The sequence below is a fragment of the Petaurus breviceps genome, unplaced genomic scaffold (genome assembly GCF_028583685.1).
Source record: "Petaurus breviceps papuanus isolate PSGF00001 unplaced genomic scaffold, PetGlider_PUasm1.0 355, whole genome shotgun sequence".
Taxonomy (NCBI): Eukaryota; Metazoa; Chordata; class Mammalia; order Diprotodontia; family Petauridae; genus Petaurus; species Petaurus breviceps.
The window spans coordinates 356,493-370,085 of NW_027186289.1; the positions used below are offsets into that span (position 1 = coordinate 356,493).

The following is a 13,593-nucleotide window of genomic DNA, read 5'->3' on the forward strand; positions in this document are numbered from 1 at the left end:
GGGCCGGGCGCATGGGAAGGGCCCTGGGCGGGGCCTGGCCTGGGGGCTCACCGCCTACCCTGGCAGGCTCTGAGCTTGGGCTGCCTTCTTTCTCCTGCAGAGCTGGGCCTGGTCTGGGCTTTGTCTCTGAATAAGCTTCGTAAGTTCCCCCGGGCCGGGGGAGGGTCTGGCTGCCAGGCCGTGTGGGTGGCGCCCGGAGGGCACCCGGCCAGACCCTGACCGCCTCCCTTTTGCAGAGTTGCTCCCGCCACCTAATATTTTCCTGGACCCCCCGTTCCCAGTCCAGCGCCTGGGCCAGGCCACGTTCGACTGCGTGGGGGCCTACAGCTCACAGGAGTACTACCTGGTTCGGGAGGGCTTGGGAAGAGGGCAAATCGTGAAGGCGGTGAAGGCCCTCTGGGATGGCCGGGTAGGCAGGTTCGTCCTGGAAAACGTCACGGAGGAGATGGCGGGCCCCTACACCTGCATCTACTTCTTCAGTCAGTACTACTCGAAGAACAGTGAGCCGCTGCCGTTGATTATAAGAGGTGGGCCTGAGCAGGGGGTCCCGGGCCCTTCCCCTGCTACCCCGGCTCCCGGTGCCCGCCTGCGCCCGCAGGGGGCCGCTGCTCCGTTCCAGGGCCTGGAGAGGGACCTGTCCAAGAAGTGCGGCCACCCCCTGCCCTCTATCCTCTGCTCGGGGCTGGAGAGAGGCCACAGGAGGCCCGCCGAAGTGAGACGGGAGCTGCCTGCCTTCCAGGCAGCAGCCCCAGGAAGGGGTCGGACTGGGCCTCCCAGAGTCCTGGGGAAGCCACCCTTCACATCAGATCCTGGCTCCCAGACTGGATGACCCCATGCTTCCAGCATGCCCCTTTTCCCCTTTCTGAGCCTCAGTTCCCATATCTGTAAAATGGGGCCATTGTAAGTTCCTTCATCATAAGTTTCCATGGGTCTCAGCTCCTGTGACCTAGTTTTGGAAGGCGAGCAGGTGAGCAACACCTGGGCCTTTTCTACTCTGTCCAGTGGTGCTGCCCGACAGCAGCCCAGCCCCTCCTGGCCCAGCATGGGGCCCTACGGCTCCCACTACCCTGGGTCTTCACAGATGTGCACCCGAAGTCCCATGCCCTGGTTGGATAGAGAGGGCAGAGGGAGGTCTAGACGAGGGTGTCCAGGCTAGGTGTCAGGGCCCGGGTGGAGGGAGATGCCCCGGAGAGAAGGGGCCTGCGGCCCAGGCCTGGCACCATGCCCCAGCCCTGACCTCTGAGTCTCTCCTGCAGCCATTCCAGAGAGCCCCTTCCTCTGGGCCTCTCCTTCTGCCACACCCTCCTTTCGCCAGAGCGTGACCTTCCACTGTAACTCCTCCGAGGGCCTTGACGCGTACCGCCTGTACCATGGCTCCATGGAGGACGGGAACCCATTCATCGAACCGCTGAACGTCTCAGCACAGGAAGGCCTCTTCTACTACAGAGAGATGCACCGACACCAGCTGGGCCAGTATCTGTGCGTGTCATACAGATCCTGGCAACCCTACGTCTGGTCAAACATAAGCAACGTGGTGGTGATCACTGCTGGTGAGTGGCCCAGCCCAGCGGGGCCACAAGGGGTGCTGCTGACCAGCGGCTCCGGGCCCCCCAAAATCACCTTCTCTTTCTGTTCTCAGGCGCTCCTCCTCCAGCATTCACTTCTTGGCCTCATCTCATCCCCGTGGCTCTGACCATGGCCGCCTTGGGAGAGCAGCTGGCCTAGGCCAGGCCAGATGGGGGGCCGTGCAGTGGTGGCCCAGGCCTTGGAGGTGGTCCCGCCCTTGGACTCCCCCCACCCGTCCTTGAAAAGCAGAATAAAAAGCCAATTGTCCATACATAACCTGTGACTTCTGGGTTGAGGACCTGGGAATGAGGGAAAGATCCTTGGTGACTTAGGAGCTCTGGGAAAGCCCCTTTGTTTCCCAGAGTCCAGCTGTGGCTCCTCTGAAACTTCCTGGGCTGGTTAGGACTGTGTGTCTGGGACCAGGATTCTAGGCTCCAGGACAGAGGCGCCAAGCCAGGGTCCAGGGGCAGGCCTCCCCTCAGGCCCTTCTTTCTCTGGGTGGTGTCACACAAGGCCCATCATCATCAGCCTCTTTCTGCCAGCTGCCCCAGTCTGGGGTCTGTTCTCAACCATGCCCAAGCCAGCTAGCTGGGCCCAAGAAGGCAAGCACCCAGAAGCGAGGCCCCTGCCAAGCCCGTCCTGACCACCCCCAGAATCTGATGCAAAGGGCAGGAAACACCCTTTGAGACAAACGCCATGCTTGTGTGACATTTAAGAAGTCTGACGGATGTCGTTTCTGGATGATTAATTATTTTATTATATTGCTAGCATTTTATTGATGAGAGGAGTGATCATTTGACCCTCTCCTTCTCTTGGACCGAAGACACTTATGGGGTGGGCTCACGGCTTATATACCTGTGGAAAGTGGGTGTTCCAGGGGGAGGAACCAACTCTAGTTAACAGTTATTGACAGGTGGACCTATTCTGATGAGGGGCTGTACATGGGGACAGAGACCACCCATGCAGAGGGTCCCCCGCTGTCCAGATTAGCCAGAGTGGAACCAGTGGGCAGCAGGAGGTCATTCTAGGTTAGAGGTCCACTCTAAGGTGGGTGCAGAAGCAACCCCCTCAGTGAGGAAATGTGATTCCCATCTTCCATCAGCCCTGGCCCTGAGAGATTGGGCAAGGAAATAGGATGGGGAAAGAAGCTGGGCTCTCCCCAATTTTCCTGGCTGGTTATTAAAATGAGAAAGTCATTTCTCTTCACTGGGAGGTAGAGACGAGAGTCCAGGACAACAGCTCCTGCTGGGGAGACCCTGGGATAGGCAAAAGGGGGGAACCACCCTCTGGCCCTTTCTCATTTTCACCAGTTCTTGCCACTGAAAGGGTTCGAGTGATGTCAGCCCCCTCTTTGTCCTTTCCCTGGGACAAAGGCCTGCACCATGGCCCTTGGGGTAGCCTTTAGGTCCCCCAGTGTTTCTTCCGGCTGCTGAGACAGGGTGGGCAGTTCCAGGGTCAGAAGAGTCCTTCGCATGGGAGGTCCCCTCATCCACCCCCTGACGTCACCCACCCGAGCCCTTCTTCCTCCCGAACCACCCTAGGCAGCTGCCACCTGCCGCACCTTTGTGGGCGTGCCTGCTCCGCTCCCAAAGCCTCAGCCTGCTGTCGCCCTCGGACCCGCTGAGCTCCATTTGGCCCCCACCCCCTCCAAGATCCAGGGCAGTGAGAACAGTTATCGTGGGAGGGGAGCTTTGGAAAGCGTCAGAGGATCCTCACGGCTCCTCCCAGGGAGGTGCTGCGGCTAGGTGATCTGCCCGGGGGCCTTCTTGACTCCGCTCCAGTGCTCTAACCACTGCACCACGCCTCAGGGCCGGCCCTGGAAACTCCTCAAGCCGCCTCGCTGCCCCCCAGTGACAGCGACCTTGCTTTCCACCTCCCAGCTGGCTGCATTCTCTTTGGGGCGCCCCATGCCTCGGAGGCTCCCTCCGCGGTCCTCTCCAAGGTGCGTGCCCCATCAGGGCAGGGGCGGCCGTCTTCTGCTCTCCCTGTGCCTGACACACAGCTGGTGCCTGTCCCGGGGGTTCTGCCCCCACACTGCCCGGCGCTGCAGGCCCGGAGACGCCTCCAAGCTGGCCCTGCCTGGGTGAGCACAGCTGCCTGGAGACCTGGAGGGTGCCTGGGGTTGTTACTGTTACCGCTCGACTCAAACCCCCGCCGGGGTGGGGCCCCTGTCACTTCCCAGGAGCCGTCACATGGGGAGGACGAACCAATGGCAGAGCTGCCCCACCCCCAACCTGCTGTGGCTCCCACGTGCTCCCTGCCTGGGAGGACCTGCTCAGGACCATGGGGCCCTCCCTGCCGGCCCTGCTCTGCCTCAGTGAGTCTGGGGGCATGGAGCAGGAAGGCCTGGGGTTCTGACCTGGGGGGGGGGGCAAGGAAAGAAGCCCGACCTCGATGGGGAAGCCCCAAGGGGGGCAGCAGGGCGGGGCCCAGGCTGAGCGAGCCGAAAGAGGGGAGGTAGCAGAGAGAGACCACCTGCAGCCCCTGGGGATGGGTCTGGGGCCCAGGGGAGCGGTCTCTCACTGCGGGGGGCCTTCCTAACAGGATTCTGCGTGGTCCAGGCATTGGAAAAATTCTGTGAGTCTGTCCCCGGCCCCATCTCCCCTCCTCCTCCCCTCCCTCTGCAGCCCTGGGCTGTGGTGACTGGGGGGGGGGCCGGGGGGGGGGGGGGGGGGGGAGAGGCGGGGCTGCAGGGACCCCTGGATCTCTGGGCTCTGCTTGCCTTGCAGACGACCTGCCTGCTCCCAGGTTCGAGGTGGAGCCCAACTACCCAGTGCCGCTGGGCAGGACCCTGATCCTGCGCTGTTTAGGGGCCTATGATTCCTTTAACTACCGTCTCTACAAGGAAGCCGTCGAGGGGCCGCTGACCATCAACGACTCCTGCTGGGAAAGCATGTCCCCCGTGTTCCACTACCCCAACGTCAGCCTGGAGCACGCCGGCCGCTTCCGCTGCCTCTACCTGTTCCACTCCTTCTGGTCCAAGCTCAGCGAGCCCCTGGACGTGCAGGTGGCCGGTGAGAAGCGCCCCCGGCCGAGAGGGACCACGTCCGCGGGCCCTGGCCACCCCCTCCCACCCCGCACTTCCCCACGGCGGGGGCCCTCCCGGGAGGCTGGAGCCCTAGGCGGGAGCCTTCTGGGGGGATCCCAGCTCAGAGATGGGCACAGCTCCCTCTCCTCGTCGGCTGCCTTGAGGGATTTTGTCCCGTGGCCCCCTTTCGTCTGTTGATCCTTAAGGTCAGTCAGGGCCAACGAGCACGTAGAGAGCGCTTCCCCTGTGCCTGGCACCATGCTCAGGGGTTCATCTCTCGGATCCTGAAAGCCGAGCTGGGAGAGAGGTGCTAGGATCTGCCTTACACGTGTGAGCATCTGGTCGGAGAAGGCCACAAGAGTGGGGTCTTAGGGGGAAAGCAAGGTGTCAAAAGACAGATCAGGGCTGGGGAGGAGTAAGTGGTCCAGCCTGGCTGTAGGAAGATCATTGCTGTGGCAGAATGGAGCAGGGACAGGCCAGAGGCCGGCAGACCCTCCCACCCCCTCCCCCCAGGCAGGCTGCTGGGGGGGGGGGGCAGAGACCAAGGAGGGGATGAGCCCCAGCACCCTTTGCCCAGCTCAAACCCTGCTCAAACTGTGGGGTCCACTTCAAGGCACTGAGGTTAAGAATCTCAGTCACCTGGAGAACGCCTAGAGAAGGGGACTGGGTGGGGAGGGTCTGAGGCCATACCATAGGCTTCAAAGGACAAGACTCCAGGGGACACAGCAGCTATGTCCAAAGAACTGCCCCTCGAAAGAGGGAGAGGTGACCAAGGGGACCCCTGGGCTGGATGTTAGGAAAGAGTCATCTGGGGTGGGGAAGGCCAATGGAAGGAGGGACAAGATGAAGTTGGCATTGGGGAATGTGTCCCCCAGACCTCTGGACACAAAGAGGAGGAGCTTGGGAACTGAGCCACCAGCCTGACCCAGAGACAGGATGGAGTGAGGAGAAAGGGGCTTCACTTGTCCAGATCTATGCTGGTGTGCTCTCATGCGCTCTCACCATGCACATGCTCTCTCCTCTCCTCTCTCTCTCTCTCTCTCTCTCTCTCTCTCTCTCTCTCTCTCTCTCTCTTTCCCCCCCTCCTTTCAAGGCTGGAGGTAGGTTGTGATGGGCTTTAAAAGCCAAACAGAAGGTAAGAGGCAGCCCCTGGAGGCCTTGTTTCTTTCCTCCCTCCTGGGACAAGCCCTGCAGGACTCTGTCCTGGCCTGTTGTACTAGGGATAAAATAACTTCTTTGTAGATGAATAAAAGAGTGAGGGTGTGAGTACATCGTCTCTAAACTCAAGGAAAAACATCTTCTGAGTCTGTTGCCTTCAGCTGTTGGTGAGATGATATTGGCCCGTCTTCCTGTTCCCTCAACATTCTGACCTCCTGGTCCAGAAGCCTGTACTTTGAAAGCCCTTTCATTTGGTGTAGCTCAGAAATCATGGACATTCACCATGGTGACATTTCCAGAAAGCCTATGGATCAGCAGTGTGTCCGGGCAGTTGTGAACAACAATGGAGTCTGCAGTAATGATTCATGTCCCGGTTCACTCCATCAGTGGAGCAGTCCAGGGCATTAGGAGATTCGTCTTTGTTGGCAGGGGGATTTGTCATCTGTCAGTCCTTCTAGCCACCTGACCATATCATTCCTTACTAGGAATTTGGTAGGTAGTCATTTTTTTTGTCCTGTAGGGATGGGCTCCACAGGCTCTCCCATTTCCTCATTGATCTGCACTGATCACCAAGCCCAGACTTCTTAATGGTAATCCTTCCAGAGTTTCTGGTGGCAATCACCTGGTCCTTTAAGTAACCATCAAAAACCCAAGGGTGTATTGGTAAGTGTTTAACAACCCGCTCTTCCAGAAGCACAGGACACACTTTTATTTCCATTTCTTAAGTCTAGCCAATACAAGCTGGCCCCAGCACACCCCTGCATGAACCCCTCCATTTACACAAACAAATCTGCATAGCTCAACCATTTGTTCAGGGCTTCTGTGCCAATGTATTATTGGGTGTATTCACGAGGATGTTACCCATGGAGGGCCTTTTGATTCCACTGTTGGGTCTCAGTCATTTCAGACTCCACCCAGAGGTGAGTCACTTTTGGTTACATTCCATACATTCCACGTGTACCTGTTTTCAGCTTCGATTAATGCTGGGTGAATTGAAGTCTACTTATTCCCAAAAAGTATTTCGGTAAGGTTTTGACCTGATTGTCATGTATTTTAAGAATGTCTTATCTTCTCTCCTTATTCTTGAGGAAGCACAAAGCTTTCTTTCACTGTTTTACAGTGCTGGGCCCAGGGTTTTGTTATCATTATCCATTTTCCAGGTCTGAAAGTATTCAGCAAGACTGGTGTAGTTTAGGCTGCAGCTGATCCAGCTGGGCTCTTACCACTCAACTTTGACTTCAGGATGCCAGGAGGTCTCTGCACATTCAGTCCCAGCCTTCTTGTTGACATCTTTACACTCAGTGGGTCTCTCCTGAGGAGGAGGCCAAGGTCAATGGTTCAGTGAGACCTCTAGACTCAAGCTCTGAACCATTGACCTCTCTCCTTTCTTGGTATAGATTACTGAATCCAAATCTCAGTGGAGAAAGCTTGCTCGAGATCAAAGGAATTTTTGAATGGGCTTTCTAGAGCAGCTGAACAGCTCCATTTCATTCAAGCACATGAGTGATTAACAAGAAGTTTTGACTCACCTTTAATTTGGAAATGTCATTTAATTCTCTTTAGGAAATTTAAGGCTTGGTTAGAACCATACTAGGCTTAACCCTTCTCCCTGAAACACGCCATGTTTTCTATTAATTACATACATCTTGCTGGCAACGTGTTTTAAATCAAAAACAGCGTGTTATCATGATCATTCTTAATACTGCTACTATTACTACTGGCCATGTGACTTTGGGCAAGGCCTTTCTCTCTGAGACTCAGTTTCTCCATCTGTAAAATGAGAAGTGTGAACCAAATCATAGCTAAGTTCCCTCCCAACTCTAAGTCCTGTGAGGCCATGAACTCACTGTTTCATAAAAAGAAGTTATTTTTCCCCATCACCTTGGTCTGTCAACCTTCTGATAGCCCTCACCTAGATATCGGTGGTGTAAAGCTGACCTACACTGAGGCCTCCTCTGCCTGAAGTTTCTAGTGGCTAGCAAACACACTTGCATGGATACATAGGTAACCATGGCCCCTGGTCACAGAGCCCCAGGAGGTTTGAGCAGCATCTTCCTCAATGGGCCACCCGAGGGGCAATCACCCCATCATCCCCCACCCCACAATGTTCTTTCCTGGGCAGCTCTGTCCTCCTCACTGACATGGTCCCCCTGTTAGCCTGGGAAGAGATTGGAGATACTCTCATCCAATCATCTCATTTTGTAGAGGAAGAAATTGAGTTGGGGGTAGGGGGCAGGACTGGCCAAGATCGCACAGCCAGTGGCAGCATGACAATTCCCTCTCCAGGCCTCCATTCCCCTGGATGGTCCCAGTCTGTATCCTCCTCTTCCTCATCTTCATAGAACTCGCCTCAAGCCCCTTCAAAGTTAATCTGAGGGTACTAAGGAGCTAGTGACTCTCAACTGTGCCATCAGGAGAAGGGGCAGAGTTGGGAGTGATGAGGAAAGTGGGCCTTTTAGTCCATGGCTATAGCCCTCGGTTCCAGGAGAAAGAGAGGATAGACCTTCAGCTGGCCCTCTCCCTCTCACTGCCCAGAAGTAGGGAGCCAGGAAGGGAGGAAATCAACTCCCTTTGATTTCCAGCGTTTCCTCTTGCAGACCTCTATGAAAAACCCTTCCTGTGGGCAACTCCTGGCCTCTCGGTACCCTTGGGTGAGACTGTCACCTTTCGCTGTAACTCCAATGTGGGCTTGGACAGATTCGTCTTGTACCATGGTGATCCGAAGGATGGATTCAAGATCATTAAGCCCCTGAGCATCAGAAAGAATGAAGCTGTCATCTCCCTCCGCAACAAAACACAGGAAATGGATGGCAATTACAGATGCTACGGCTACATGAGTAGTGAACCCCATCACTGGTCAGCGGCCAGTGACGTCCTGGTACTCAGTGGTGGTGAGTAGACCCCAGGGAATGAAGAACTGGCTGGGAGTTTGCTTCCCCCACTGGATGATTCTGGGAAGGATAGGGGCCCTGGCCTCTGGTCCTCCACATCCTCTTTCCCTCTGTTCCCACAGTGGGTCTCCCTCCTGGGTATTGTACCACAATTCATCTTATTCATGTGGTCCTGGCCTTGGCTTCTCTGGTAATCTTGCTGCCCTAGTCCTGGCAAAGGTAAAGCCAGGAGACCTGAATCTGAGGAGCTGGAGGGAGACAGATGAGAGTTCTAAGATCCCACCTTCCCAAGTCCAGGTTGGGATAACCCCGTGTAAAACCAACAATAAATGGTCCATTGCATGTGCTGTGTGGCTTCTGTGTTTAGGTCAGGGGAAGAAGGCAGCCTCGCCAGACCAAAGGTTCCTTAGAGGAGATGGAAGGGTGGGGGGGAGGATGAAAGAGGAAAACTTCAACAAAGCACACAAAAGCTTTTTTATTTCTTTCAAGATTATTGCAAAGCCTTTGACTCAATTCCACACTCATGGTTTATCCATGAACTGCAAAAAAATTTATGCAACAGATTACTAGAGCATTTAATGTTCACATGGAAAACAATTCTCTATTTTGAAATATACCAACCAGACAATATTGTCAAGAACTGAAATATCTAGAGATGGAGTCAAGATGGTGGAGGGAGAGGAAGCAGGAGCCAACCTCCTCATTATCCCTTCTTCCCAACAATCTAGGAAGTGTACCAGACAAGTTTCTGATCAGGAAAGGCGAGAAGAAGCCACAAAGAGTTATTTTACCAGACCTGGAAAGTCAAGGGAGACAAGCTGAAAGGACTGCAGACTCTGGGGTGGGTCTGATCAGGACTAACATACCCAGCACCTGGAGATGATAGAAAGTGAACTGAGACAGGGTAGTGGGGCAGGAAACACCAGGGAAAGAAGAAATCCCAGAGGATCTCTGGACTAGTGGTAGGTGCAGGTCACAGATACAGAGAGGACCAATCAGAAGGGGGGCGGGGTCAACCACAGGCATGGGCCTTAGCTGTGTGCTGCACAAGGAATAAATTCCAGAAGCAGAGTTGGGTGGCTCTGACCCCAGGAGCAGAGCAATGACTCAGTTCTAACCTTTAGCCCAGCATCTAAGCCTGCAATGAAATAACCATGGCCGGAGTTCTGGCGCAAAGGAGAGCCAGCAGTCCAGTCATTCTAACCATCACTTCCTGCAAAGCCACCCTAGAGGGTGAATGGGTCAGCTGAAGTCCAGTTCTACTGGAACTCTCAACTAAGCACAAGCCAACAGACCCAAACCTGAGTTAAGAACTTGGAGAACTCCAACCAGAAAGGCAGTGAAGAGACTTCTCTTTCTCTAGATCATACTACTTTTAGCAGGACTGAAGCTTATGTGGCCCCAACCTGAGCAGCAGAAAGATGGAAAAGGACAGATGGTCAAGCCGGACATTATCACCCCCCACCCCTGCCCCCAGAGTAAGCAGAGCCCACTTATTAATCAATAAACATTAAGTGCCTACTATGTGACAGTCACTGTGAATAGCTCTGGGAATACACAAAGAAGCAAAGGACAGAGTCTGCCTTCAGGAATTCCACAATCTAATGGAGGCATAAAGTTCAGAGTCTAGAAAGATACTACAAAGATGAGCAAATAATGAGTCAACGGGTACCAAGGAAGCTCAAGTCACAAGCACAGAAGAGGATGACTCAAAAATATCTACAAACAAAGCCTCAAGGAAAAATGCAGCTTGGAAAGAAGACCAGCTAGAAATCCTAGAAGAATTAAAGCATGAGTTTTCAAAAAGCTAAAAATCATTTTTAAAATAAAATAAGAGTTGTAGAGGAAAAAACTGGAAAAGAAGTGAGAGTTATGGGGGGAAAAGACATAAAAAAGAATTAAGGCGTGTCTAGGTGGCACACTGAATAGAGCATTGGTCCTGGAGTCAGGAGGACCTGAGTTCAAATCCAACCTCAGCCACTTAACACTTACTAGCCGTGTGACCTTGGACAAGTCACTTAACCCCAATTGCCCTGCCTTCCCCCTCCAAAAAGAGAAGAAGAAGAAGAAGAAGAAGAAGAAGAAGAAGAAGAAGAAGAAGAAGAAGAAGAAGAAGAAGAAGAAGAAGAAGAAGAAGAAGAAGAAGAAGAGGAGGAGGAGGAGGCCAGGAACCCAGGAGCCCCTTTCCTCCCCCCCCCCCCAGGCTGGATAAAATGAGGCCACAGAGGCTCAAAGAGTGTTCTATGACACACCCAAGACCACACAGAATCCTTTAGAAATGCAGCTAAATGTTTCCACGGGGCTCTGGCTTCCACCTCCTCCAATTCATATAAAAGGTGACTCTGAAGAAACTTTGGAGCTACAGAACCCACAAAATGACACAGAGAAGCTAACCTCCTCCTAAGGACAGCCCAGCAGGCCAGCAGGAAGGGGCCAGTGCAGCACTCCGAGAGCGGAGCCCAGCCCCCAAGAGCTGGAGGTTTTAGCTTCAGGGAGGGCCTGACCAGCCGCTGTCTGGAGGGACTCCAGATCACCAGCAGCTGTGGTGTTTTCCAGAATTATCAACACATAGATGCTAAGGACAAAGTGAGAGGTCAGTGCAGTATGGACTTAGGGATCCAGTAGCTTGGGAGTGTGATTGGCCTTTGCCCCTGGGGTGAGAAGCAGCTGAGGCCGTACAGCTGCAGCCATATGGCAGCTTCAGCTCCTGGCCCGCAGATTGTAGGGGGACTAAGTGACCAGTCTGAGGGGTAATCACTCTTGCTTTAACCTGCTTGGATCTGGATTGTAGTCTAGGGTGGAGGTTCTGGGGTGTGTGATCAGCATGCCAGAGAGTGTGGAGGTTTCAGAGAAGGCACCCATCTAATACCTCTGGCAGCTGAGAAAACCCCAGCATTTGGTACGAAGCTCCCCTGTCTGGTAGCAGAGTCCTATTCTGGCAAAAAGCCCAGAGGTCAAGTAATTGAGTGGCAACGTAAGCAAACAAGGGAAGGAAAGCAAGCAGAGCAACCCAACTTTACACTCCTATTTTGGCTACAAAAAGGATCAAAGCATGGAACAGGAGGAAGACAGTGAAGTCAGAACTCCTGCACCAAAAGCTTCCAAGAAAAATACAAGCTGGTTACAGGCCATAGCGGAGCTTTAAAAAGATTTTGAAAATCAAATAAGAGAAGTGGAGGAAAAATTGGGAAGAGAAATGAGAATGATGCAAGAAAATTATGAAATGAGAGTCAACAACCTGATTGAAGAAAATAACACCTTAAAAAATAGAATAACTGGGGGGGGACAGCTAGGTGGCACAGTGAGTAGAGCACCAGCCCTGGAGCCAGGAGGACGTGAGTTCGGATCCAGCCTCAGACACTTCACACACACACACACACACACACACACACACACACACACACAAACTATCTGTGTGACCTTGAGCAAGTTACTTAACCCCAATTGCCTTCCAAAAAGCAACAACAACAAAAAAACTAACTCAAATGCAAAAGAGGCTCAAAAAGGCAATGAGGAGAAGAATGTCTTAAAAAGTCGAATTTGCCAGATGGAAAAAGAATCTCAAAAGCTCACTGAAGAGAATCATTACTTCAGAATTAGATTGGAGCAAATGGAAGCTAGTGACTTTATGAGAAATCAAGATACTATTAAACAGATCCAAACAAATGGAAAAATAGAAGGCAATGTGAAATATCTCATTGGGAAAACCACTGACCTGGAAAATAGATCCAGGAGAGATAATTTAAAAATTATTGGACTACCTGAAAGCCATGATCAAAAAAAGAACCTAGTAGGGGCAACCAGGTGCCTCAGCGAGTAAGAGCACTGGCCCCAGTGTTGGGATGACCTGGGGATCGAATCCGGGCTCAGATACTTAGCACCACACCCAGAAATAACTGGCCATGTAATCTTGAGCAAGTTACTTAATCCCAATTGCTTAAAAAAAAAAAAAGAACCTAGAAATCATCCTTCAAGAAATTCTCAAGGAAAATTGCCCTGATGTTTTAGAACCAGAGGGAAAATAGAGGTTGAAAGAATCCACCAATCACCTCCTGAAAAAAGAAAACTCCTAGGAATATTATAGCCAGGTTCCGAAATTCCCAGATTAAGGAGAGAATATTACAAGCAGCCAGGAAGAAACAATTTGAATATTGTGGAAACACAATCAGGATAACTCAGGATCTGGCAGCTTCTACACTGAGGGATCGAAGGGCTTGGAATATGATATTCCAGAGGTCAAAGGAGCTGAGATTAAAACCAAGAGAATCACCTACCCAGCAAAACTGAGTATCGTGTTTCAGGGGAAAATATGGTCATTCAGTGGAATAGAGGACTTTCAAGCATTCTTGCTGAGAAAACCAGAGTTGAATAGAAAATGTGATATTCAGATACAAGAAGCAAGAGAAGCATGAGAAGGTAAACAGGGAAAAGAAATCATAAGGAACTTATCAAAGTTGAACTCTTTATGTCCCTACAAGGAAAAACAATAATTGTAACTAATGAAACTTTTCTCAGTATGAGAATAGTTGAAGGGAATAGACGTGTATATATGTGTGTATACACACACACACAGACATATATATATATAGGAGGGTATACCTGAATGTGTGTATATATGTTTACAGGTATAAATAGATAGAGGGCACAGGACCAATTTAGTAGGAAGGGATGATACTTAAAAGGTGATATTAAGGAGATGAGAGAGGAATATAATGAGAGGGGATGGGAAGAGACAAAATGGGGTAAACCATCTCATATAGAAGAGGCAAGGGAAAATGGTTACAATGGAAAATGAAGAACAGGAAGGCAAAAGGGAATGGATCAACCTTATTCTCATGAAATTTGGCTTAGAGAGGGAATGAAATACTCACTAAATAGGGTATCTCACCCTGTAGGGGAGAAGGGGATGAGAGGAGGGATGATGGAAGGGAGGGCAGGCTGGGGGGGGGG

The 13,593-nt window shown here is 52.3% G+C and overlaps 2 protein-coding genes across 3 annotated transcripts in view; both read left to right on the forward strand.

Moving 5' to 3' along the window:
* Positions 1–2,503: 2,503 nt before the first annotated feature.
* The window catches only part of ISOC2 (isochorismatase domain containing 2), a 184,661-nt gene continuing 173,571 nt past the window's right edge, over positions 2,504–13,593 (forward strand). For both annotated transcript variants that reach the window (XM_069097281.1, XM_069097282.1), the window contains exon 1: positions 2,504–2,513. The gene's annotated coding sequence lies outside the window, so the exon portion shown is untranslated. The remainder of the gene's footprint in view (positions 2,514–13,593) is intronic.
* Positions 2,525–8,985, forward strand: LOC138168236 (platelet glycoprotein VI-like). The gene is made up of 6 exons (XM_069097279.1): positions 2,525–3,649; positions 3,749–3,883; positions 4,111–4,143; positions 4,296–4,580; positions 8,350–8,643; positions 8,766–8,985. The coding sequence occupies exons 2-6, from the start codon at positions 3,850–3,852 to the stop codon at positions 8,849–8,851; spliced, it is 732 nt and encodes a 243-aa protein (XP_068953380.1). The 5' UTR covers positions 2,525–3,649; positions 3,749–3,849; the 3' UTR covers positions 8,852–8,985.